The sequence below is a fragment of the Sus scrofa genome, chromosome 17 (genome assembly GCF_000003025.6).
Source record: "Sus scrofa isolate TJ Tabasco breed Duroc chromosome 17, Sscrofa11.1, whole genome shotgun sequence".
NCBI classification, from domain to species: domain Eukaryota; kingdom Metazoa; phylum Chordata; class Mammalia; order Artiodactyla; family Suidae; genus Sus; species Sus scrofa.
In genome coordinates, this window is record NC_010459.5 from 35,330,216 (window position 1) to 35,357,449 (window position 27,234).

At 49.0% G+C, this 27,234-nt stretch overlaps 1 protein-coding gene across 3 annotated transcripts; it reads left to right on the plus strand.

Moving 5' to 3' along the window:
• Positions 10,284–15,875, plus strand: LOC110257420. 3 transcript variants are annotated; one of them, XM_021077843.1, is made up of 6 exons: positions 10,284–10,394; positions 11,676–11,757; positions 13,255–13,362; positions 13,462–13,626; positions 15,129–15,260; positions 15,631–15,875. In XM_021077843.1, the coding sequence occupies exons 4-6, from the start codon at positions 13,479–13,481 to the stop codon at positions 15,765–15,767; spliced, it is 417 nt and encodes a 138-aa protein (XP_020933502.1). In that variant the 5' UTR covers positions 10,284–10,394; positions 11,676–11,757; positions 13,255–13,362; positions 13,462–13,478; the 3' UTR covers positions 15,768–15,875. The 3 variants fall into 3 exon arrangements, with proteins under 3 accessions (XP_020933502.1, XP_020933500.1, XP_020933501.1); XM_021077841.1 differs by lacking the exon at positions 13,255–13,362; XM_021077842.1 differs by lacking the exon at positions 13,255–13,362 and having other exon boundaries at positions 15,129–15,230.

Genomic DNA, 27,234 nt, shown 5'->3' on the forward strand with positions numbered 1-27,234 from the left:
TCAACCATATCAAAATCATGAAAAAGAGGAGTTCCCGTCGTGGCGCAGTGGTTAACAAATCTGACTAGGAACCATGAGGTTGCAGGTTCGATCCCTGCCCTTGCTCAGTGGGTTAACGATCCGGCGGCCCTAGAAAAGGCAAAAAGACAAAAAAAAAAAAAAAAAAAAAAATCATGAAAAAGATGGAAGGACAGAGGAACTGTCACGGATTGGAGGGGACAAAGGAAACACGACAACCGAAAGTGATGTAGGATCCTTTCTACATCGGACCCCAGCACAGAACAAGGGCACTAATAGGCAAACTGATGAAATCCAAATGACCTCTGCTAATAGCAATAAATAGTTAATAGTCACAAACAGTCAATAATAATGAACCAAATATAATTTCTTAGTTCTGATACGGGGTCTATTGTTATGTAAGATGTTGACAAAAGGGAAGGACATACAGGAACTCTGTACTATTTTTGCAACTTCTGTAAGTCTAAAATTATCTCAAGAGGGAAAAAAAAAAAAAGTAAAAAGAGAGAGCAAGAGAATGAAGGCTAAACTGGAGTAAGCCCCTTCCTCCTACTGGTTACAAGTAAAAACTCTGGACAAGAGTTCTCCTGTGGTGCAGCAGGTTAAGGACACAGCGTCGTCACTGCAGTAGCTGGGGTCTTTGCTGTGGCAAGAGTTCCATCCCTGGCCAGGGAACTTCCACATGCCAAGGTGGAAGCAAAAAAACAACCAAAAAAAAACCCCAGAACAAAACTCTGGACAAATACAAAAAGCAACCACTTAAGAATACTGCAAAGTACATACTAGCAGGTTGGAGTGAAAAGTCAAAATGTGAAGAACACCTCGCAAGCAATGGTGAGTTTCCTGGTCAGTTTCTCCCCTGTATCTCCTTGCTTGGACCCAAGGTACTCTGAGCAAGGAAAGTGCACAGCTGACACAGACAGCAAAAAGCCCAACGTCCTGGTCAGAGAATGAGGAAAATGGACCCCTAGGGATTGGAGAGTGTGAAAAAATTCCTTGTTAATATTTTTACTTAATCTTTGCTCCTACCTGGCCCTGTCGCAGGGCAGCCCCAGTCGGCTCTGTGGTTCTCAAAGCTATTGAGAAAAACGGCTTGAGAAAACCCACCCCCAGGAGAAAAGAACTTGGAAAAAAGACCCGTAATGTAAGTAGTGTGGGGATGAATCCTCATTGTTCTCTTTTCTCTTGATGCTTTGACCTGAGGGGCTAAGCCCAGTGGTGAGGAATCTTACCATGGTACCGGAGGTTAGAACTCTGAGAGAGGAGTTCCTATCGTGGTGCTGCGGAAACAAATCCGACTAGGAACCGTCAGGTTGCAGGTTCGATCCCTGGCCCCGCTCAGTGGGTTAAGGATCCGGCGTTGCTGTGAGCTGCGGTGTAGGTTACAGACGTGGCTCAGATCTGGCATTGCTGTGGCTGTGGTGTAGGCTGGCAGCTGTAGCTCTGATTGGACCCCTAGCCAAAACCAAACAAACAAAAAACTCCGAGAGAACTTCACATTTCTGACCAGAAGAACAAACAGAAAATGCTTCCCCCACTCCCACCCCCACCGAGCCAGAGACAAAATCCTAGAGAAGAGAAAATGGATAAAGGAAACCCTCTAATTCTGTATATGAAACAACAGAAGTCCTGGGCTTAACCCCAAGCTGAGCCTGTGTGGAAGACCCCTCAAGAAGGGTGAACAAGGCTCGGCGTAATGATCCACCATGTAAACCACTGCCCAAGTCCCACCCTGACCCCTGCGCCAGGTAGACTTAAACAGCATAGCAAAGCTATGAAACTAAAACAGATTAGAATTACTGCCTACAGAAGGTGACACAGAACATGCTGTATGAACCTAACCAGGTTTGCCTGCTACTAGTCAATACATAAATACTCCAGAGGCTTTTAACAGAGTCCAGAGTCTCACAAGATAATACTGAAAATGTCCAGGATACAATACCAAGTTACTCAGTGAGGAACATCCAAACCAATTGCCAAAGCAAGAGACAGTCCATAGATGCCAACCGTGAAAAGACCCAGATGTTGGATTTTCAGACAAAGACTTCAAAGCAGCTATTATAACAGTAAACCAGGAGGGAGAGAGGGATGCTTTAGAATGACTGGAAAAACAGACGTTCTCAGCAGAGAAATAGGAACTATACAAGAGAACAACAACAAAAAGCCAAACGAACAAACATGCAGTGTTGGTCAAAAGGTACAAAGCCTCAGTAATACAAGACAAACACAGGGCCTGTATTTAATATTGTGTTGTATTGTATGTACACCTGAAAACTTGCCAGGAGGGTAGAGCTTACGTTATCTACATTTCTCACAAGAATGTTCAGTCCCTGGCCCTGGAACTTCCACATGCTGCAGGCTCAACCAAAAATGATTTTAAAAATAATCACTTGGTGTTCCCGTCGTGGCTCAGTGGTCAACGAATCCGACTAGGAGCCATGAGGTTACGGGTTTGATCCCTGGCCTGGCTCAGTGGGTTAAGAATCAAGCATTGCAGTGAACTGTGGTGTAGTTCGCAGACACGGCTCGGATCCCATGTTGCTGTGGCTGTGGTGTAGGCTGGCAGCTACAGTTCCAATTAGACCCCAAGCCTGGAATCCTCCATATGCCGCCAGTGCGGCCTTAGAAAAGGCAAAAAGACAAAAAAAAAAAAAAAAAAAAAAAAAAAAAGAGAGAGAGAGAATCACTGAATTATACTGAGGAAAAAAAAAAAAAAAAAGAACTGAATGACCAAATGAAAATTTTAGAACTTAAGAAATACAATCTCTCAGATCTTAAAAAGTCACAGAATGGTCTCAGTAGCAAAAGTGAGGTGACAAAGAAAGGCTCAATAAATCTGAAGATGGATCAATAGAAGTGATTCAATCTAAAGAGAGAGAGAAAAAATATTTTTAAAACTGAACAAAGACTTAGAGATATGTGGGTAAATATAAAAAGATTTAACATGCATGCCATTGGAATTGCTTAAAGATACAGACAGGAATTTTTTTTTTAGTAATGACTGAAATTTTCCCAAATCAGGTAAAAAATTTAAGATTCAAGAAAAATTACAGATTCAAGAAAACCAGTGGACTCCAAAGAGGATAAACTTAACGATAACCATGCTTTGACATCTCATAATCAAACAGCCAAAGGCCACCAATAAGGAAAAAAAAATCTTGAGAGTAGCCAGAAAAAAAAACCAAAAACAAAAACACTTTACATTTAGGGCAAATATTCATTTGAATGACAGCAGATTTCTCATCAGAAATCATGGAGAGTGGAACAGCATCTTTATTTTTATTTTTCACTTTTTTACATTTTGCTTTTTAGGGCTGCACCTGAAGCATATGGAAGTTCCCAGGCTAGGGGTCAAATCGGAGCTGTAGCCCTTGGCCAGCACTACAGCCACAACAACGCTGGACCCAAGCCACAAGCTGCATCTGCCACACACAGCTCACGGCAATGCCAGATCACCCACCCAATGAGCGTAGCCAGGATCAAACAAGCATCCTCATGGGTACTAGTTGGATTCGTTTCCACAGGGCCACAGTGGGAACTCCCCTGGGGTTTCTTTTACATGGATCCCAACCTCATTCATTCGGACTCCACCCTCACGACCTAATCACTTCCCAGAGTCACCACCTCCACATACCATCACATTGAGGATTAGGTTCAGCATATGAATTTTGGGGAGACACAGACCTTCAGTCCATTGCACAGTTAGATCCCACTTTATCCCAGCCTGGAAGTAGAGGGACCTGAGTGAACACAATTGGTGTGTAAAGCATTCAGGGCAAATGAGCCTGTGGGTTTCTATGCAATGTAATTTTGGACTGGGTAGAAGGGGTGCTTTCTACAGGGGTCAAGGAAAGCCTCTCTGAGAAAGTGATACTGAGCTGAAATTGGGGGGACAATGGCGGGGTGTCAATGGCTAACACTCTTTCTCTCTCTCTCTCTTTTTTTTTTTTTTTGTGTCTGCAGTATGAAGAACTTCCCTGGGCCAGGGATCAAACCTGTGCCACAGCAGTGACCCAAGCCACAGCAATGACAACTCCAGATCCTTAATCGCCAGGCCACCAGGGAACTCCTAACTTCCTCTTTCTTGACCAAGTTCTGAAGCAACTGAGTGAAATGAGGAGTCAGGTATATTGAATCCAAATAACATTTGGTTACCATTCCAGATGCTATTGCTGCCCAGCAAACCACCTGAAAACTTAGCATGTAAAACAACTGTCTGATGTTAATGGATTCTATGGGTCAGGAATTTAGAAAGGGCACCGCAGAGATGTCCCATTACATCTGGGGCCTTTGCTGGGAAGACGATGGCTGAGGGGGACTTGATGGCCTGAGTCTGGGATCACTTGGACAGGTACATGGTTAGAAGTTGAGGCTGGCACCTCAGCTGGGTTGAAGCCAGACCACCTACATATGACCTCTCCATATGTTCTCCCCATGGGCTAGTTGGGCTTCCTCACAGCATGGTGGCTGGGTTCTAAGAGAGTATCCCAAGAAAGTCCATGGCATTTTTTGATTTTTTTTTTTTTTTTTTGGTCTATGCCCACAGCATGTGGAAGTTCCAGGGCCAGGGATGGAACTGGATTTTCAAGCCCTCAATCCACTACAGTGACAATACCAGATTTTCTCGCTTTTTTTTTTTTTTTTTTTTTTTTAGGGACAACACCAGATTCTTAACCTCCTGTGCCACAAGAGAATTCTGGCATTTTCTGCCCCTTGCTTTGGAGGTCACAGCATCACTTTTACCATGTCCTATCGGTTTTTTTGTTTTTTGTTTTTTGTTTTTGGTCATGCCTGTGTAATGCAGACATTCCCAGGGCCAGGGATGGAACCCACACCACAGCTGTGTCCTGTGCCACAGCAGTGACAACGCTGGACCCTTAACCTGCTGAGCCACGAGGGAACTCCACAATGTCCTATGTTTAAGGCTGTCACAAAAGTGCACTCTGGTGGAAGGAATGGGGAGATGGCTGCCACCCTTTGATGGCAGGCATGTCAAGATCACATTGTGAAAAGAACATGTGGAACTGGAGATATCGCTAAGGCCATGATTATTGATAAGCTTGTTTGTAGATTATAGTTTAAGTCTGCAAGTGAGAAGTGAGGTGTATTGCTCCAGTAAAGCCTTCTTCGCATGGAAACATGCGAAAGGGAATAAATGAGTCTTGGAAGTTCCCTTGTGGCCAGTGGGTTAAGGACTTGGTGTTGCCGCACTGGCACAGGTTGCAACTGCAGCGTGAATTCAGTCCCTGGCCTGGAATACATCACTACTGTGGGCACCTCTCATAGAATCCTGGCTTGACCACTGCATTCACCCTCCTGGCCCCCAGCAGTGCCTGGGTGTGACTGACATTATAGAAATGTGGAAACTGAGGCTACTTCCTAGAGGATCTGAAACCAGCAGAGGATGGAGCTGAATCCTAGATATGGACCTTCCAGGGGCTCATCTTCACTGCCCCTGATATTAACCCGGAGAGTCCTTTACATGTCGTTGGAATACCTCTGCCCAGGTCCGGGGTGGTGGTGATGAAGTCTAGGCCTCAGGCCCTGGGAATCTGATGCAGCAAGTTCTGAAGAACCCCCACCCCCAGCTCCCTTCTCCCAACTCGGCTTGAGGAGAGTTCGGATACCCCTCTGGCCGCTCCGTGCCCTTCCTGTGGTCAGGACGTGCTGGCCACACGGACATGCCCCGCTAGGGGAACGCCTTCGCCTTCTCTGCCTCCGCAGCCGCCAGCAACTTGGGGGTTCCGGCTGGCACCCTCACTGACCACGTGGTGAGGTCACCCTCACCCTCACTGACCTGAGCTGGCCGGAGGGGGCGGGCCTGCGTGGCAGCTGCGGCGAGGCTGGACGTGGCGCGGGCGGGAGAGGAATGGCAGGACTTTGGGTGGATCTAGGGGGAAGGGAGCTCTGCCTGCGGGGGCTGGACTTGGGTGACAGGGTGGGGGCTCGGCTGGAGCGTGCAGGGGTGAGCAGGATGACAGTGAGGTCAGGGCTAGGGAGGGGACGGCACCCCAGATGGCCGAAAGGGTGAGGCTGGAGCCAGGGCGAGGGTTTAGCGTGTCTTGTGAAGGCAGCGCTGGAGTGAGGGACAGGGCAAGGGGCGGGCCGCGGGCAGAGCGTTTGAGGAGGAGCCTCAGGGTGGGGGCGGGGCCGGTGGGCGGGCTCAGCTAGGCGAGCGGGGCGTGGCCAGCGATAACCAACCGGACTAAGATAGGGCTGGAGATGGCGGATGCTAGGCTGCTAGGAGAGCCCAGTGGGAAGGGGACTCAATGACTGTCCGCAGGGGCCGGGGAAGGATGACTGGCAGCTCGAGGACGGGGAAGGAGGGAGGAGACACAGGACGTAGGTGATGTAGTAAGAGGCAGGTGGCGAGACCTAGAATAAGGACCACTTGTGGGTAGGACTCAGGGGCCATGAGTGACAGCGAGAGGGAATTCCTCTCTGCAGGGAATTCCTCTTCCGGCTGAACACCTCTGGCTTCGTTCATTTTGTGCCCCTGATGTGGTGGTGTAGATATATCAGACCTGCTGGAAAGAAGTTTCCATCTTCCAGGCCATCGATCCCGCCCTGTCTCAGTGAAATCTAGCTGAGGGCGTCCACTGGCTGACCACGCTACGGGTCGTTCCTAGGATCGGGAAACCCGTCATTAGTGACCGTCCCCGTGGCAGTCCTGGTTTGGCATCAGTTTTGAAGCAGCTCACCTGTCCACAGTTGCAGAAGCACTTTCTAGACTGACCCTTGATGGATCTGCGGGTCTTTGGGCTACGTCCTCCGAGACCGCGTTGTCGCCTGGGCATCTTTATGCTGGCGCTGCAGGCCTCGGTGTTCAGAATCACAGCTGCGGCTTTGCCCGCATTTCAGCTGTTCAGCAGGATACACCTAGCTTCTCGGTCCTGACCACGCCCTCTCTGTTCACGGTCCCCTCCCCCTGTCCGACTAGCCTTAAAGCTTTGTTTTCCCGGCTCTTCCCCGGCAGTCTCGGTCCCTAAGGATAAGCCCCGCCCATTTCTACCTCTCCCCCCGCCCAGTTCCAGACTCCGACTACCCTCTACCTCTGGTTCCGCCCCTTCACTAATTGGCCCCGCCCCTCCTGCCCCAAGCCTCCACCCCAAGTTCAAATGGCTCCAGGGGCTTCCCAGAGCTGGGGGATAGGGGTCCACGACGCTTTGTCCAGTATTGCTACCTACTTTCGGCTTCGGGTCCTTCATGAGGCCTACGTCTTCCTCAGTTGTCTCCTCTGGTCTGAGGGGACGGAAGTGGGTCCTGCATGAAACCTGAACTGCGTGGGGTGGGGAAAGGGTCTTACCGGCAGGATGCTGAGATCCTGTTGCAGGTGTTTGTGTCTGGGCAGAATCTCAGGGGCTCCCTGGATCAGATCAACTGAGTGAGAGCTGCCTCTTTCTGTTTGGGTTTCTACTGGAGGGTTGGAGCCACAGGGCCTGCGAAAGAAACAGATCCCTCTCACCTCCCACCCCTGCTGTTTCTACAGTCGGAGCCTGAGTTCACATTGCGTGAGTGGTGTATAATGCCCCATCCCGAACCCCCCTCGTGCCCACTAATATACTCGAAGATTCCAACTCCTCGGCCCTGAGACCCCTGAATGACCTGCCTTAGGGAAGGGTCTGACTATTCCCAAGTTCCAGACCTCAAGAGGCTGGACATCACTCCCCAGGCAGTGATGCTGCCCTACATCAACCCTGAGCCGCCAGAGGGCTGCCATCATCCCCAACCCCAGGGGTCAGCTTCCTCAACAGATGTTCCTTGTCAGAGCATCACCCCACATCTGGGGCCTGGAGTTCCCACAGAGGCAGGGATGGGAGGGGGCAGGGCAGAACAGACAGTCCAGTTCTCCAGATGTCTTCCCTTGGGAGGCCCTGTGAGGGATGGGGAAACTGAGGCTCAGAAATAACACTGCTAGAAATTCCCATTGTGGCTCAATAGGTTACAAACCTGATTAATACCTATGGGGACTCAGGTTCAATCCCTGACCTTGCTCAGTTGGTTAAGGATCTGGCATTGCTGTAAGCTGTTGTGTACGTCGAAGATTCGGCTCAGATCTGGCATTGCTGTGGCTGTGGTGTTACCCGGCAGCTGCAGCTCCGATTTGGCCCCTAGTCTGGGAACCTCCATATGCCGCGCAGGTGTGGCTCTAAAAAAGCAAAACAAAAACAAACAAACAAAAACCCCCACAAATAAACAAACAAAAAACAGAATAAAGAAATAGCACTGCTTAGTCACTAGGGTGGCAGCAGTAGATCTTGTACATCAGCCATTCACTGCCACCAGCCCCTGGAAAGTTCTGACAAAGGGTGTGCGCTCCCCAGATTGCCTGAAGGAGGGCTCTCTGTCCATAGGGCTACTCCTCAGAACACCCTGGACAGCATCCAAGAAGGACGGTGGAATTCTCTCACATCTGGAATTCCCTTGATGGTGGGGAAGCGGGAGGAGCAGCTCCCAGGAGTAAGCATGGCCGTTCTCTTGGACATTCAGGAGACTCCTGCACTGCCTTCTCACCTCCCAGAATGGAGGTGACATGCACACAGCCCACTCTAGGGTCTCTAGCACCTCCTCCTGAGGCTCTGCTCTTCTTGGCTTATCTGCTCCTCCCCTCGCCTACCCAGAACTAAACCCTTTTCCTCCAGACACTGGCTTGAGGGGATCTCTATGGCCTCACTGGGCTATAGGAATCCTGACAGATGGATGGGTGCTCGGCACACCTCATGGAACCAGAGCTTGGAGACCTAGAAACCTCTGGCCCCTGATTACAGAAGGGCCCACAGCCTTCACTCATCAGTCTGCCATCAGTATTCTAACAATCCCAAGCCACATTTACTGAACTCGTGTTCTGCTCTTTTAGCCACATCACTCCTCTACTTACCTTCGGTGGCCCCCCATCTTTAAAATAAAATCCGGAGTTCCCATCGTGGCTCAGCAGAAACAAATCTGACTAGATTCATGAGGACGCAGGTTCGATCCCTGGCCTTGCTCGGTGGGTTAAGGATCCGGCGTTGCTGTGAGCTGTGGTGTAGGTTGCAGATGTGGCTTGGATCTGGTGTTGCTATGGCTGTGGCGTAGGCCGGCAGCTGCAGCTCCGATTTGACCCGTAGCCTGGGAACCTCCATATGCTGTGACTCCAGTCCTAAAAAGACTAAAATAAAATAATAAAATCCAAGATCCACACTATGGTTTGCGAGGCCCTGCTTGGTGCTCTTGCCCCTCTCCAACTTTCTCCTTTGCCCATTAGACTCTGGCCAAGATGGTCTCTCTCTGTTCTTTGAACACATCTGTGTTTTCCTGCCTCTGGGTGTTTGCACAGGACTTTCTCTGCTTGGAACTGGATTGTAAGCCCTATAAGGGCAGAGACTGTGTTAGGTTTGGTTCGTCTCTAAATTCCCAAGCATTTAACCTGTTAAACAATAGACAGGAGTTCCCACTGTGGCGCAACAGGATCACTGATGTTTCTGCAGCAGTAGGGATGCAGGTTTGATCGCCAGTCCAGTGCAGCGGGCTAAGGATCTGGCATTGCTGCGGCTGTGGCACAGCCACAACTTCTGGACAGACACAGGGCGACCACAAGAGAAAAATAAAAACAATAGACACTCAACCAATGTCAGTTGTAATAGGTCTTAATTTTTAAAAATCTTGAATAAATGCTCCTGATGCTTTTCCACTGACTTATTTACTCTTTACAACAGCCGGGTAAAGTAGGAATTATCAATAGCTCCCTTTTACAGAAAACAGAAACTCAGGGAGGTTTGGCCATATGTTGAGGATCACACCGCTAAGATATGAACCCTAGAGGGAGGCATTTTTCAGCCCTCTTTGGGTATGGGGGGGCAGAGCGCCAGGTGGTACACCACAGGCCAGCTCCCAGATTCTTGATGTTTGCAGGCTTCCTGAAGCAGGAGGCACTGGCCCTGGGCTGGAAAGTTGGCAAGACTTGGGTCCTCAAAGGCCCTAAGAGAGCATTCCAAGTGGAAAAAACAGCGGTGAGCAGAGGAATGGAGGCAGGAAGATCTAGTTTCTGGGAATACTGGACTCAGAGGGCTGGGCCAGCCAGCTGGTCCCAAGGGTGGCATGGGCTGGGGGACGGGGGCGGGCGTGTCTCCCGAGGCAGGACCCCTGTGGACAGGGAAATTGAGGCAGATAGTCACTGCAGTCCTTCTCCCCAGGCCGTGGCTGGGAGCCCCCAGGGATGCAGGCTGGGCGCTGCCGGGGCCCCTCCGAGGCAGGACGTTCCCACGCGGGGGCGGCCCCTGGAAAGGCTGCGGGGCGGGCCCAGGGGCGGGCGCCAGCGTTCTGGTCCCTCTGCAGCCGGTTCTCTGTTAGTTGTTTGGCAGACCCAGGTCGAGCTCTGGCTCCCGCGGAGCTGCGAGGTGAGTGGGTGGGAGCGCCCTGGCCGCCCAAGCCCAGGCGGCTGGGGGACACGGCTGGGACTCCGGCTGTGTGGGGTCGCTGCGAGAGGAGAGGGTCGGGGCTGGAGGGGGGAGGTGTGGATGTGTGTGGCTACTGGCAGCTCAGAGTTGAGGACTCCTGGGGAATTTTCCTGTGTTTGCAAGGGGGGCGCCGTCTTCCCTCTCCTCGTACGTGGGGCTCTCTTACCCACTTACCGCGGATGGGGAGCCCTTCCTTTCCAGAGGTGGGGCCCCTTTCCACTTTCCACATACACCTCTCTTTGTCCTGAATTATTGGGTGCCCCTCTCTCTCCCTAGATGGGGCCCTTTCTCTTTCCCGAAGTGGGACCCCCCTTCTTCTCCCTAGACGAGTGCCCTTCTTCCTCCCTCTGAGCCAGGTTGGTCCTTGTCCTCCGCTAAATCCCCTCCTCACTCCCCTGAGATGCCAGACCCTGAGATTTCCCTGAAGAGGGTGGGTTGGGTGCGCCTGCCTCCCTCCCCCAGCAGGTTCAGCAGAACAGACTCTCCAGGCACGTAGGCAGACAATTATGGGGGAAAGGGTGGGGGGGCAAGCCTTCTGCAGACCTTGGCAGATGGCCTTGCAGAGAAGAGAGCTAGCCTAGGACTTGCTCCCTCCCTTCCTGGGGGGCAAACAGCTGAGGGAGCTTTCCCAACTTAGCCACCCGTTGGAACCAGAACCCAGGCTCCCAGCCTCAAACTGTCCAGACCCTGCCTTAAGAGTTAGGCCTCATGGAGTTCCCGCTGTGGCTCAGTGGTAACAAATCCCACTAATACCCATAAGGATGCACGTTCCATCTCTGGCCTTGCACAGTGGGTTAAGGATCCGGCATTGCCGTGAGCTGTGGTGTAGGTCACAGACGCAGCTCAGACCTAGCATTGTTGTGGCTGTGGCGTAGGCTGGCAGCTGTAGCTCTGATTCAACCCCTAGCCTGGGAACCTCCATGTGCCTCAAGTGTGGTCCTAAAAAAGCAAAAAAATAAAAATAAAAATAAATAAATAAATAAAAGAGTTAAGCTTCCTCCATTTCTCAGATGGTAAATTAAGGTCCCAGGAGGGACCCCATCAGACTCCATAGGTATAGTGTACAAAATTAGAAGGGGCAGAGGTAGGAGGTGACCTTGAAATCCTGGGACACCACCACCACACCTGTGAAAAAGGTGTTTCTCTGTCTGGGTCCTGAGGGGAAGGGCGGGGGCAATGTGGAGCAGGACTCATCCACGCACCCCACCCCCCACCCCCAAGATGTCCTTCAGAGCTGCCTGGAGCTTGGTGCTGAGGAAGGGGGAAGTTGGAATGCGAGGGATCCACAGCCCAGGAGCCACCGGTAAGACCTGGACACCCCACCTTTGCCTAACTCCAAGGCCAGGGGCAGGGGTCCTCCTGGCAGGTCAACCCTGGTCCATTCCATGCTGCCCTGGGCCTGTCTCACACCATTTCCTGAGATCCTACTCTTTGGTCTGGGACCACATTCCTCTGGGAAATGGAACTTGCAGGGCACCCAGACCGCAGCCCCCTCCTCCCAGGCTTCCTCAGGGCCTGACCCCCAAACCCAGGCCTCTAAGGCCCTTGTGTCCTGAGGTAGAGGGTGCTGACAGAACCTTGGACCACCTCTCCAGATCCCTGTGTCCCTGCTAGTCAGAAGAAAGAGGCCTGAAGCAGGAGAGACTTCAGCCAGATAGCAGAAGGGCCTTCCTGACCCTCTGGAGAATAATAACAGATAACATTTATTGAGCCCTTACCAGGCACTCTGAGCTGTGATAAACGTTTTACACAGATGAACACACTCGGACTTCACAGCAAGCACGTGAGGGAGATGCTCTGCTGTTTTCTCCATTTCTCAGATGAACAGACAGGCGCAGGGGCCTAGATACTGAAAAAGCCAGGGAGTTCCCATCGCGGCTCAGCAGTTAGCAAAGCAGCTAGCATCCATGAGGAGTTGGCTTCAATCCCTGGCCTCGCTCAGTGGGTTAAGGATCCGGCGTTGCCGTGAGCTGTGGTGTAGGTCGCAGATGTGGCTCGGATCCCGCGTTGCTGTGGCTCTCGTGTAGGCCGGCAGCTACAGCTCCGATTCGACCCCTAGCCTGGGAACTTCCACATGCTGCTGGTGCAGCCCTAGAAAGACAGAAATAAAATAAAATAAAATAGTAAAGTAAAGTAAAATAAAATAAAATAAAACAGCCAGGACTCCTTGCCCAAAGCAGTTCCTGTGCCATCTGGGCAAGGTGGTACCAAGGCCCTTCTTGAGGGCATCTCTGGTGACAATAAACAGAAGAAGCTTTGCTGAGACCCTTCTAGCACCCATCCTTGTTCTGGACACTCACACAGAGCCCTTGAGGGAAAGCTTCCAGGAATGGAAGCCAGAAGTAAAACCAGCCTCTGTCTACCAGTGTAATTGATGGAGCATCTACTGGGTGCCAGGCATTGCGCTAAGCCTTTTGAGTGTATTATCTTAAAGTTTCTACAACAGTGTAAAGTAGGATCGCTGATTATCCCCACTTTCCAAGTGAGGACACTGAACATGAGGTAAAGGGTGCTTGTGGGAGTTGGGGCGGGATAGAGCTGGGATTCCAGCCCATCTGATTGCAAAGCCGTGCCCTTGACTGGTCATTAACCACACACGGAGAGCGCTTTATGTGTGCAGAGCAGTTGCCCATCTGTCACCTCAAGAACCTCTCATTAGCCTCTCCCCACCCATTGCCTCTGCCTGACGAGCCCTCCTCACCTCAGATCTTCCCAGTGGACACAGCATTTGAAGCCAGAGGGGCTGAATTGCAGCCCTGGCCCTGCTCCCTCTTACTCTGAATTTCAACAAATCCCCTAGCTACTCAGCTCTTCCTCTTAAGATGAAGAGAACCATATCACTGTCTCTCGTGATGCCAAGCCAGTGAGTCGACTCTCTTGAAGGTCTTAGCATGTCTCCTGGCACACAGTAAGTGCTCAATAAGTGTGACCCTCTTTGTTAATAGCACGGCTAGTGCTGGGAGGTCCCAGGGGCCGCCCGAACCCAGCTTCTCCCTTATGCTTGCAGCCCACGGCAAGGAGAAGATGCCACCATACACCAGCTACCACGCGCAGCGCTCCTACCCCATGCCTGACGAGCCCTTCTGCACGGAGCTCAGCGCTGAGCAATGGGCCCTGAAGGAGAAGGAGAAGGGCAGCTGGACGCAGCTGAGCCACGCTGAGAAGGTGGCCTGTAGGTCTCAGGGTGGGGCTGGGTGTGACTTGGCAGAGAAGGGCTGACTGGTCAGGGAGCAGGGGACAGGGAGAGCCCACCCGCCTCCCACCAAGACAGCCAGAAGCCCCCAGACACTTGAGTGCCTACTTGAGGGGTGAAATTAATTCCTTTGTTCATTCTTTTTTTTGTTTGTTTGTTTTGGCCGTACCCAAGGCGTATGGAAATTCCCAGGCCAAGGTTTGAATCCGAGCCACAGCTGCAACCTAACCACAGCTACAGCAATGCAGGACCCTTAACCTACTGTGTCACAGTGGGAACTCCTGTTTATTCTTTTTTTTTTTTTTTTTTGTCTTTTTGCCTTTTCTAGGGGCCGCTCCCGTGGCATATGGAGGTTCCCAGGCTAGGGGTCCAATCAGAGATGTAGCCACTGGCCTACGCCAGAGCCACGGCACCTCGGGATCTGAGCCATGTCTGCAACCTACACCACAGCTCATGGCAACTCCGGATCCTTAACCCACTGAGCAAGGCCAGGGATCGAACCTGCAAACCTCATGGTTCCTAGTCAGATTCGTTAACCACTGAGCCACGACGGGAACTCCCATTTTAAAAATTCATTCAACTATGTGTGCACAGCCTGATGCTGGGCGATGCTGGAGAGAGAAATGAATCACCCAGAGGCTTTTTGCCCTGGGTGCTCCCAGTCCAGTGAGGGAACCAACGCAAACCCAGCTAGCCGTGATACAGGACATGTGGCCAGGGCGAGGTGTGTGTGTGAGAGAGAGAGAGAGAGAGAGAGAGAGAGAGAGAGAGAGATGGAATCCTGGTGGGTCTTCCAGTGCAGAGGGTTATTCCTGTTGGCCTTGAATGCTGAGGAAGAGGGGCTGCCAGGCAGTGGGAACAGCATGGGGAAGGGTATAGGAGCCAGAGAGCACGGAGGGTTCTGGCCATCACTGGGTGATGTGGGGGGATGGAGCAGAAAGAGGCAGGTGAGGTGGGTGGGAGAGCAGGGGCCTGACCCTGGGAAGCAAGAGGGATGTGCGACCCCAAGTGCTGCCCACCAGAAGCACCCTTGGAGCCTCACCATCAGCATCTGGCCATGCTTTGCACAAAATAGATGCTCAATAAGAATTTGTTGAATGGGGAGTTCCCATCGTGGCGCAGTGGTTAACGAATCCGACTAGGAACCATGAGGTTGCGGGTTCGGTCCCTGCCCTTGCTCAGTGGGTTAACGATCCGGCGTTGCCGTGAGCTGTGGTGTAGGTTGCAGACGCGGCTCAGATCCCGCGTTGCTGTGGCTCTGGCGTAGGCTGGTGGCTATGGCTCCAATTGGACCCCTAGCCTGGGAACCTCCGTATGCCGCAGGGGCGGCCCAAGAAATGGCAAAAAGACAAAAAAAAAAAAAAAAAAAAAGAATTTGTTGAATGGACAGCATCTGCTGCAGGGACAGGGAGGCAGGAGATCCCTGAGGCCAAGAGTTGGCCCAGGGTCCTCAGGATGGATTCCCCCCCCGCTCCTCCCAGTGTACCGGCTCCAGTACCATGAGACCTTCGCGGAGATGAACCGTCGCTCCAATGAATGGAAGACAGTCATGGGCTGTGTCTTCTTCTTCTTTGGATTCACAGGTCTGATGATTTGGTGGCAGCATGTCTACGGTGAGTGGCAGGACCTCACCTGGCTGCAGCCCTCGGCCAGGTCCTGGTGGCCCCAGCCACCAGCCAAGCTGGCCCTCATTTGCAGAATTGTGAAAAGTCCCCCAAAGAGGTGTAGGATAAAGGGCAGAGCACGGCTGCCTGGGTTGCAGTGTAGGGTCTCTCTGGGCTTCAGTTCTCTCATCTCTAAAGTGGGAACTCAGTGGTTCCTAGAGTGCAGCTTTGAGGTGGGGGGGAGTCTGGAGGGGGATGGACAGGATGGAGAGGGTGCAGTGCACACGGACCCTGTGCCTGGAGACCCTGGCTCAGCGGGAGGGGGTGGGGCTGGCAGGGTCCCACCTGCCCCTGTCCCTACCCTGCGCTTTCCCTGCAGTCTTCCCTAAGAAGCCCATCACCCTGACGGATGAGTGGAAGGCCCAGCAGCTCCAGCGCATCCTGGACATGAAGGGCAACCCTGTGCAAGGCCTGGCCTCCCGGTGGGACTACGAGAGGAAGGAATGGAAGAAGTGACCTGGGTGGGGTTCCAGCTGATCCCCTTGTAGCCCCAACCTGGCCCGCAGCCTGTGGCGGCTCCTCCCCTTCCCTTAACTGCAATAAAGCTGGCCTGTTCTCATCTGCCTTTAGTCTCCACTGCAGTCTCTACCGGCCCTAAAGCCTACATTATACCTACAGTTTTGCAGGGCAGTGGGTGAGGGGCAATAAGCCAATTTCCAGAGGCTCAGGGACCCACTTGTCAGGGAGGGCTTCCTGGAGGAGTAGGGGTTAGGGTTGAGTCTTAAAGGATAAGTGGGATTAGAAAGAGAAAGAGAGGGAAGGCATTCTAGGTGGAGGAAATGGCTTGAGGAAAGTCAAGAACATTTCTTTACTCAGTCAATTAACAAATATATATATATTTTGCTTTTTAGGGCTGCATGTGCGGCATATGGAAGTTCCCAGGCTAGGGGTCGAATCAGAGCTACACCTGCTGGCCACAGTGACAGACACAGCCACAGCCATAGCCACATCCATGCAGGATACAAGCTGCACCTGTGACCTACACAACAGCTCACGGCAATGCCAGGTACCTAACCCACTGATTGAGGCCAGGGATTGAACTCGCATCCTCATGGATCCTAATTGAGTTTGTTACTGATGAGCCACAACAGGAACATCTAACAAATACTTATTGAGTATCTGCTGATTGCCAGGTTCTAATCCAGGCCCTGGGGATGCAGCAGTGAACAAGACACACACAATCTCTGGCCTCATGGAGGGGGATTTCTTTTCTTTTTAGGACCGCACCAGCGGTGTATGGAAGTTCCCAGGCTAGGGGTCTATGGATTGAATTGAAGCTGCAGCAGCCGGCCTATACCACAACTCGAAGCAACGCTGGATCCTTAACCCACTGAGTGAGGCCAGGGATCAAACCTGCATCCTCATGGACACTAGTTGGGTTCTTAACCTGCTGAACCATAACGGGAACTATGAGGAGTATTTCTTTATGTCAGGGCGGGGGGACAGACAAGTGAGTAAGTAAGTATAATATACAGTATGTTACATGGTAATTGGCACTATGAAGGAAAAAAAAAAAAAAAAAACCAGAGCAGGATAGGAGTTCCCACTGTGGCTCAGTGGAAATGAACCTGACAAGGATCCATGAGGATGCAGGTTTGATCCCTGGCCTTGCTCAGTGGGTTAAGGATCCGGTGTTGCCGTGAGCTGTGGTGTAGGTTGCAGATGTGGCTTGGATCCCGAGTTGCTGTGGCTGTGGTGTAGGCCAGCGGCTACAGCTCTGATTAGACCCTTAGCCTGGAAGCCTCCATATGCCATGGGAGCAGCCCTAGAAATGGCAAAAAGACAAAAAATAAAATAAAATAAAATAAAACTACAACAACAACAAAAACAGAGGAGGATAAAGGAACAGGGCTTGGGGGGTAGTAGGTGAAGCCTCTTAGAAGAGATGGCACATGAGAAGAGGGCCGAATGTATCAAAGACAAAACAGCGAGTGCGAAGATGCTGAGATGGGATTCTGGTTTGTCTGTGGAACTTCACACAGGCCACAGGGACCAGAGAAGAATGACTTGGCGAGTGGTGGGAAGGTGTGTATTAGGGAGAGGGTTGGTCTTGAGGCAGAAAGCAGATGATATAGGAACACACACACACACACACACACTTAAAAAGAAAAGCCCCTTTTCCTCTTGGTATGTCCCCTCCAGCCCCCTCTGTTGACACAGTTTAGCATTTCTCTCTCGTTTTTCTTCCTTCCTTCCTTTTTTTTTCCTTCTTTATTTTTTTCTTGGCCACCCCAAGGCATATGGAGTTCCCAGGCCAGGGATCAGATCCTAGCCATAGCTGTGACCTATGCTGCAGCTGCAGCAATGCTGGATCCTTAACCCACTGTGTCAGGCTGGGGATTGAACCTGTGTCCTGGTGCTGCAGAGACATGGATGATCCCATTGAACCACAGCGGGAACTCCACAGTCTAGCATCTCACTGTAAAGGAGACAATGCTCAAAGAACCCAGCTGATTATCTTAGAGCAGGTACTGAGGGGTGAATGCGGAGTGGAGAGGCAATTCATTGATAACAAGCACGGCATTCTTGAGAAAGTCTTGGCCGGGCCAATGAGAGCCTTAGAGCAAAAAATGCCCATTATAGGAGTCCTGTGTGGGGCAAAATGAACCCATTCCTGAGCCCCATTGTGCTCAGTCACTGGCTGGGAACAGCCCCGGGAACCGGGGCTCGGCATGGACACTGGGGCAGATCTGCAAGGGCAGCAGCTGGAGGTGGTCATTCAACTCCCCTCCTGAGAGCAGGTTCTCTCTCTCTCTCTTTTTTTGTCTTTTTGCCTTTTCTAGGGCTACTCCTGCGGCATATGGAGGTTCCCAGGCTAGGGGTCTAATTGGAGCTGTAGCTGCCAGCCTACACCAGAGCCACAGCAATGCCAGATCTGAGCCGCATCTGCAACCTACACCACAGCTCACGGCAATGCCGGATCCTTTACCCACTGAGCAAGGCCAGGGATTGAACCCGCAACCTCATGGTTCCTAGTTGGATTCGTTAACCACTGCGCCACGAGGGGAACTCCAAGAGCAGGTTCTCTTGAAGAGACATCTGAGCAGCATACCTCCCTGGATACCCTAGATGCCAATGGAGGGATTCAGCGGAGCAGTTGGGACAATATTCATTCAGTGAACAAATATTTATGTGCATCTACTGTGTACAGACTCTGGGGACAGAGTGAATGAGACCTCATTCCAGTGTCATGAATTCCAGTCCTCATGAACACGAAAGTCTGCAATGGGGAGACAGACACTAATCAGATGGTCATCCTAAAGAGTCATAGCACAAATGAGTGTTGAGAAGGAGAATCACAGGAATTCCTGTCGTGGCTCAGCGGTAACAAACCCGACTAGCATCCTTGAGGACTCGGGTTCAATCCTTGGCCTCATTGAGTTAAAGATCTGATGTTGCCATGGCTCAGATCCCGTTGCTGTGGCTGTGGTGTAGGTTGGCAGCTACAGCTCCAATTTGACTCCTAGCCTGGGAACTCCCTAAAAAGAAAAAAAAAAAAAGAAAAGAAAAGAAAGACAGGAAGGAAGAAGGAGAGGTACATGGTACTGGGATTGATCTAATGTGGAGAAGTCAGGGTGGGCTTCCCTGAGGAGGTGTCTTCATATTTGAGATATGAAGAATGGTTGGGTATGAGCTAGGTGAAAAGGGTGGTGGAATAGCATTCTAGGCAGAGAAAAGCATGTGCAAAGGCCCTGTGTAGAGGATCATGGCATGAAAGAGGAAATAAAGGAAGCCAGTGGGCTGTCGGAGGAGAAGGAAGAGCTGGACCAGGGGAGACAAGGGAAGTAGGAGACACACAAGGCCTTGGAGTCTCTGATGCCTGTACTGAGGAGACAAGTCCGGGGGAAAGCAGGGAAAGGTGGATCTGGGGTAGTATGAGGGGGCAGAGTACGGGGACCCTTGAACATTCATTTGATTTCATCTGAGAGAAGCAGCTGCTTTGGCCCCAGGGATCTGGTTTCTTCCTTCCATCCTTCCTTTCTTTTCTTTCTTCCTTTTTTTTCTTTTTACAGCCACACCTGCGGCCTATAGAAGTTCCCAGGAATCAGAGCTGCAGCTGCCAGCCACAGCCACAGCCATGCCAGATCCAAGGCGCATCTGCAACCTACACCACAGCTTGTGGAAAGGCTGGATCCTTAACCCACTGAATGAGGCCAGGGATTGAACCTGAGTCCTCATGGATACTAGTCGGGTTCTTAACCCACTGAGCCACAACGGGAACTCCAGAAGGATCTGTTTTTTAGTCACTGCCTGAGCATGAACGATGATCCAGGCCTGGAGCAGACAGGGGGCCTGGTCTTTGGGTCTCCTGGCCTGTGGGCAGGACTGGGATGAACACAGCCAGTCAGAGGCCAAGAGGGTAAGAGCCATAGAAATGCTCAGTGTTACGTTTTGACCCAGATTCTGACGTTTTGTCAGCAGCAGGAGCTGTTTGGACATAACCGGAGATGTGGAACTCTGCAGGCAGTGAACTTCACTGAGATGAATAAATTGCTAAGGAGTTATGCTGTGGATAATAAAGAAAACTGTCAAAACCAGCCTAGGGGAATATCAGATGTTGTACTAGTCGACTTTTCACCTATAATAATGCTGTGTGGGCTTCCTGTCGTGTCGCAGTGGTTAACGAATCCGACTAGGAACCATGAGGTTGTGGGTTCGATCCCTGGCCTTGCTCAGTGGATTAAGGATCCGGCGTTGCCATGAGCTGTGGTGTAGGTTGCAGACATGGCTCGGATCCCGCGTTGCTGTGGCTCTGGCATAGGCTGGTGGCTACAGCTCCGATTGGACCCCTAGCCTGGGAACCTCCATATGCCACGGGAGTGGCCCTAGAAAAGGCAAAAAGACAAAAATAAAATAAAAAAAAAAATAGTGCTGTGTAACGAACAACTCCACACCTTGGTGGCTTATAACTTTGAGCATTTACGTCTCTTTCATGGGCCTGTGACTTGGCTGAGCCTCTGCTGGGATTCCCAGGTTCAGTTCCAGGCTGTGGGTTGATGCTTTCCTAGGGCTGTCATAACAAAATTCAACAGACTGGGTGGCTTAAACAACAGAAATGTATTTTCTCACACTTCTGGCAGTTAGAAGTCCAAGATCAAAGTGTTGGTAGGATTGGGCGACTTCCTACTGTGGTCCAGTGGGTTAAGGATCCAGCATTGTTGTAGCTGTGGGGTAGGATGCAGCTGTTGCTCAGATTCAGTCCCTAGCCCTGGAACTTCCATATGCCATGGGCATGGCCAAAAAAGAAAAAAAAGTAGTAGTAGGATTGGTTTCTTCTAAGGTTTGTGGAGGGTCTCCTTCTCACTGTATGTGTGGGTTTTCTTTTTTCTTTTTGTCTTTTTGGGGATACACCTGTGACATATGGAGATTCCCAGGCTAGGGGTTGAATTGGAGCTGTAGCCACCAGCCTACACCACAGCCACAGCAGTGCCGGATCCTTAACCCACTGAGTAAGGCTAGGGATCGAACCTCGTCCTCATGAATACTAGTCAGATTCATTTTCGCTGAGCCATGATGGGAACTCCTCTCACTGTGTGTGTATCCCTGGTGTCTCCTTGTGTGTCTGGATTTCCTCTTCTTATAAGGACATCAGTCAGACTGGGCCAGGGCCTTCCCTGATGACTTCATTTAAGTTTATCAGCTCTTTTTTTTCTTTTTCTTTTTCTTTTTTTTAGGGCGCACCCACGGCATACAGAGGTTCCCAGGCCAGGGGTCAAATTGGAGCTATAGCTGCCAGCCTGCACCACAACCACAGCGACGCTGGATCCAAGCTGCATCTGAGAGCTACATCACAGCTCACGATAATGCCAGATCCTTAACCCACTGAGCGAGGCCAGGGATCGAACCCGCAACGTCATGGTTATCAGTCAGATTTGTTTCCGCTGTGCCACAACAGGAACTCCTTTCAGCTCTTTAAAGGCCCTGTCTCCAAATACTGTCACATTCTGCAGTATTGTGGGTTAGATCTTCAACACGGGAATTTGCAAGGGACACAACTCAGCCCATACAAGTTGGGTTCAGGATTATCCATGTGTCTGTTTCCTGTTCTGGGACCAGCAGGCACCCAGTGCCTGTTCTCATGACAGAGGTCAGAGACTCTTGAGGGGGCAGAAAGACACTGGGACTCATGATGCTGTTAAAGCCCAGACACAGAACTGCATCCACAGAACCAGCACCACATCCCACCGGCCAATGCAAATTCTGTGGTGTAGGGGTCACTACCGCTGCATTACAAACCACCCCAAAACGTAGAGGCATGAAACAGCCATTTCCTTATGCTCGCTGATTCTGTAGATCAGGAATTTAGGCAGCGCACACTGGAAACTGCTTGTCTCTGCTCTAGACTGTCTGGGGCCCCACCTGGAAACACTGAAGGTGGTGGCCAGAATATCCTGGAGGTGTTGTCACTTCCACATCTGGTGGTTAATGTTGGCTGTCAGCTGGACCCTCGGTTGGAGCTGTCACGGCAGACGCCTCTTGGTGGCATCTCCAGGTGCTCTCCCTGTGCGGTCAAGTTTGGGCTCCCTCAAGACTGGGTGGCTGGGTTCCAAGAGCGAAAGTCCCAAGAGAGCAAGAGGGACGTGTATTTTTATGATCCAGCCTCAGAAGACACATGGCATCACTCCTTCTGAGCCGTGTTGGTCAAGGCAGTCACAAAAGTCCACCCAGGTTCAAGGGGAAGAAGACAGAGACCTCCCCCACTTGATGGGAGAACATTAAGATCAATGTAAATGTGAGATGATTGTGAGATGGGATGTATGTTGTGGTCATCTTTGGAAATATATCCAGGCATCCACAGGCAAGCCCAACATCGACAAGGAGAGAAATGTCCTCCATCAGAGTGTATGTGGAGATCATGGGGGAGACTGTGGGGGGGACAGAATTGTCAGCAAATAATACAACCTACCAGAAACGTATAGAAATAGCCAACAGAAAATCAAGTTGACAGAGACTAAAACCGTGTTAAATTGGATATTGACAAATAGAATATTGACAAATTCAAATAGAATACAATTTTGACATTTAGGTAATCAAATGTGACCTGAAAAAAATTGGACCAGTTAAAAATAATGGACATGGTAGACAATGCATAACAGCAGGAAATGGGTGAAATCAGATACAGACTGAAAATGACTGAGAAAAGAATTGAATCTTCATGGTGGCATTGACTCCATGAAACCAAGGGGTTGTCATGAAAAAATAATTTTGTAAAATTAAATTAAAAATGGAAAACATTAGAAAGAATTTAACTTTGGTCATAAATTAACTGATTGAAGAATTAACTTGGTTTCATTCAGCTTATCCAAGAAAAGTCTTTCTTGATGTATTGGATTAGTGTAATTCTTTTCTATTTTTTGTTTTTTGGCCTAGTCTACAGCATGGCAAATATCAAAGGCCAGGGATCGAACTTGAGTCACAGTAGTGACAATGCCAAGTTCTTAATCACAAGGCCACCAGGGAATTCCTGGATTAGCATAATTCTGATAGAACTAATTGAATTCTTGGAGTTCCCTGGTGGCTCAGTGAGTTAAGGATCTGACATTAATGCTGCTGTGGCATGGGTTTGATCCGCTTGGGAATTTCCGCATGCTGGGAGCAGCCAAAAAAAAAAAAAAATATATATATATATAGAGAGAGATAGATAGATAGTCTTGGAGTTAAGTACATGTATGAAGTAAAAACATTTGGGTCAAAATATCCTGTAATATTAAGACTTTCTGTAAAAAATGAGAAACTCAAAAGACAAATGAGGAACTAAAAAGTATTTATCTGTATAAAAGATAAGGGGCTGACTTCTTTAATATGTTTAAAACAAAAACAACTCATCTAACAAATCAGTAAGAAAAAAACCCCAAGATTTCAGTAGAAAGTAGCAAAAGTGTTGACTAGGGGATCTGCAGAAAAAGAAAAGAAACGGCCTAAATAGATCTTTTGGAAAAATTCAAACACAGAAAAAGAATAGTCTGGGAGTTCCCTTGTGGCACAGTGGGTTAAGGATTCAGTGCTGTCACTGCAGTGGCTTGGGTTGCTGCTGTGGTGTGGGTTCCATCTCTGGCCTGGGAACTTCCACATGCTGTGGGTGCAAGCCCCCTTCACCCCTAAAATCAATAGTCTAACAAACCTCCATGTGCCTCTTGGGAGTCCCCCATAATTATCTGCTCATGGCCCTCATTTCCCCCATCCCTGTCCTTAAGTCAATTTACTTTATTTTCAAATTAAATTTTTTTTTTTTTTTTTTTTTTTTGCTTTTTAGGGCCACACCCACAGTATATGGAGGTTCCCAGGCTAGGGGTTGAATTGGAGCTACCACTGCCTGTCTACACCACAGCTCACAGAAATGCCGGATCCTTAACCCACTGAGCAAGGCCAGGGATCAAACCCAAAACCTCATGGTTCCTAGTTAGATTTATTTCTGCTGCGCCACAACGTGAACTCCCCTTAAGTCAATTTAATACATGTCAGGCATCACATTATTTTATTTGTAAATATTTCAGTATGTCAATAAGGACTATTTTAATATACACAGCCAAAATACTATGACTAGACATAAAAAGCCTTAATATTTCCTTAATATCAAATATCCAATCAGTATGCAAATTTCCCTGATTGCCTCAAAAATTTTTATATATTTGGATTTTCTTGAAATGAGGATCCACTTTAAATCTAGATTGCAGAGTTTTCATTGTGGCTCAGCGGTAATGAACCTGATTAGCATCCATGAGGTCACGGTTTTGATCCCTGGCCTTGCTCAGTGAGTTGCCATGAGCTATGGTGTAGGTTGAAGACGTGGCTCTGATCTGGCATTGCTGTGGCTGTGGCATAGGGCAGCAGCTGTAGCTCCAATTAGACCCCTAGCCTGGGAACTTCCATATGCCACAGATGCAGCCCTAAAATGATCCACAAAAAAAAAATCTAGTTTGTAGTTTGTCATCTGAATCTTTGGTTTTGGTATCAGGGTAAATCCCTTCCATTTCCTGTAAGATACAGTCTAGAAATATTATTAATTCTTCTTTAACCATGTGGTAGAATTCTCCAGTGAAATCATCTGGGCCTGAAGATTTTTTTGGTGGGGACAGGGGGTGGGTTGTTATATTGCAAATTCATTTATCTTAACCTTTTTCTTTCTTTCTTTCTTTCTTTCTTTCTTTCTTTCTTTCTTTCTTTCTTTCTTTCTTTCTTTCTTTCTTTCTTTTTTCTTTCTTTTTTTGGCCACCTTTGGGCATGGAGTTCCCCAGCCAGAGATCAGATCTGAGCCACAGTTATGACCAATACTGCAATTGTAGCAAGTCTGGATCCTTAACCCAGTATGTCAGGTAGGGGATTGAACCTGCATCCCAGAACTCCAGAGACACTGCCCATCCTTTTGTACCATAGTGGGAACGGCTATCTTTACTTTAAAAGGCTATTAAAATTATCTATTTCATATTGGATGCATTGTGGTAGGTTGTATTTTCAAGAAATTATCCTTTCATCTAAATTGCCTTTACAGCAATAAATTTCCTTCTGAGCACTGCTTGTACTGCATCCCATAAGTTTCGGTGCATTATGTTTCATTTATTTCCAAATATTTTCTAATGTCCTTTGCGATTTCTTCTTTGACTAGTTGGTTACTCATTAGTGTGTGGTTTAACTACCACATACTTGTGAATTTTCCAGTTTTTCTTCTGTTATCGATTTCTAGCTTTATTCCATTGTGATCAGAGAAGATGCTATTATATTTTTTCAGTCTTTAAAAATGTATTGAGACTTGTTTTGTGATCTAATATATGGTCTAGCCTGAAGAAAATTTCATATGCACTAAAGAACGTATAGTCTGCTGTTGTTGGTAGAGTGTTCTATAGATCACTAATTGGTCTAAGTGGTTTGTAGTTTGCTTAAGTCCTCTATTTTTTCTCATTTCCTTTTGTATATATGCATGCATTGGCACTGCCCATGGCATGCAGAAATTCCCAGGCCAGAGATTGAACCTGTGCCACAGCAGCAACCCAAGCCACCGCAGTGACAATGCCAGATCCTTAACCTGCTGCACCACTAGGGAACTCTGTCTTTGTGTATATTTTAAAAATATTTTCTTAATGGTTACCATGGGGATTATAATTAACATCTTAAATTTTTAACTAACTAGTTTGAATGGTTACCAGTCCAGTTTTAATAACATATAAAAATTTCTCCTCTATAGTTCTGTGCCTCCCCCTTAGTATTTGTCAAAAATTAAGGGAGTTCCTTGGTGGTCTAATGGTTAGTATACAGCACTTTGGATGCTGTGCCCTGAGTTCGGCCTCTGGTCTGGGAACCGAGATCCCACATCAAGCTGCTGCACACAGCAGCCAAAATCAATCAATCAAACAAACAAACAAAAAACCCACAACTTTATACATTGCGTGCCCAAAAACATAGGTGTTTTTTTTTTTTTTTTCTTTTTCTTTTTTGGGCCACGTTCAAGGCATATGGAAGCTCCCAGGTTAGGGGTACAATCAGAGCTGCTGGCCTGCACCACAGCCACAGCCATGCCAGATCTGAGCTGCATCCTCAGCCTATGCTGAAGCTTGCAGCAATGCAGGATCTTTAGCCCACTGAGCAGGGCCAGGGATCTAAACTGAAACTTCATGGATGCTATGTTGGGTACTTAACCTGCTGAGTCACTATGGGAATGCTGGTTTCTAATTTTTTTTTTTTAATTTTTATTTTTTGTCTTTTTGCCTTTTCTTGGGCCACTCCCGAGGCATGTGGAGGTTCCCAGGCTAGGGGTCTAATCGGAGCTGCAGCCACTGGCCTATGCCAGAGCCACAGCAATGTGGGATCTGAGCCACGTCTGCGACCTATACCACAGCTCACAGCAATGCCGGATCCTTAACCCACTGAGCAAGGGCAGGGATCGAACCCACAACCTCATGGTTCCTCGTTGGATTCGTTAACCACTGCGCCACGATGGGAACGCCTCTAATTTTTTAATGCAGTTGTGTTTTAAATCATGTAGGAAATAGAATTATGAACCAAAAATACAATACTCCTTTTATACCTATGTAGTTGCCTTTGTCAGAGTTCTTTGTCTTCAGATTTCACTGATTTGTTTTTATCTTTGTTATTTCCTTCCTTCTGCTTGCCTTGAATTTACTTTGCTCTTCTTTTTCTGTGTATTGAGATGGGAACTTAGATGATGAATGAGTTGAGAATTTTTCTCTTTTGTCATGTATGCATTTATTGCATAAATTTCCCACTTGGCACTGTTTTAACTGTGTTCCACAAAATTTGTTATGTTGTATTTTCATTTCATTTAGCTCAATGTATTTTTTTTTAAATTTCCCTTGAGACTTCCTCTTTGACCCATGAATTATTTAGAATTATGTTGTTCAGTTTCCAAGTCTTTGGACATTTTCCCGTCACCATTCTGTTACTAATTTCTAGTTTGATCCCACTGTGGTCAGAGAATACACTTTGTATGACTTCATTTCTTTTAAATTTGTTGAGATTTGTTTTTGCTGTTGTTGTTGTTTTGTCTTTTTGCCTTTTTCTAGGGCCACTCCAGTGGCATATGGAGATTCCCAGGCTGGGAGTCGAATCGGAGCTGTAGCCACTGGCCTACACCAGAGCCACAGCAACTCGGGATCCGAGCCACGTCTGCAACCTCCACTTCAGCTCACGGCAATGCCGGATCCTTAACCCACTGAGCAAGGCCAGGGATCCAACCCGCAACCTCATGGTTCCTTGTTGGATTCGTTAACCGCTAAGCCACAATGGGAACTCCTAAAACTTTTCTGTCTTGCTAGATTGCTCCTTTCCTGATCCTTTGAATAGAGAGCAAGTTTTGGTTGGGGCTATTTTTCCTTTGCCGTGCCATTGGCTTTTTGGGGGTAGCCTGTTCCCCTTCTTGGCTGGAAGTCTGGGATCTCTGAGGCAGAGAGAAAGACCAGGAAACCCACTG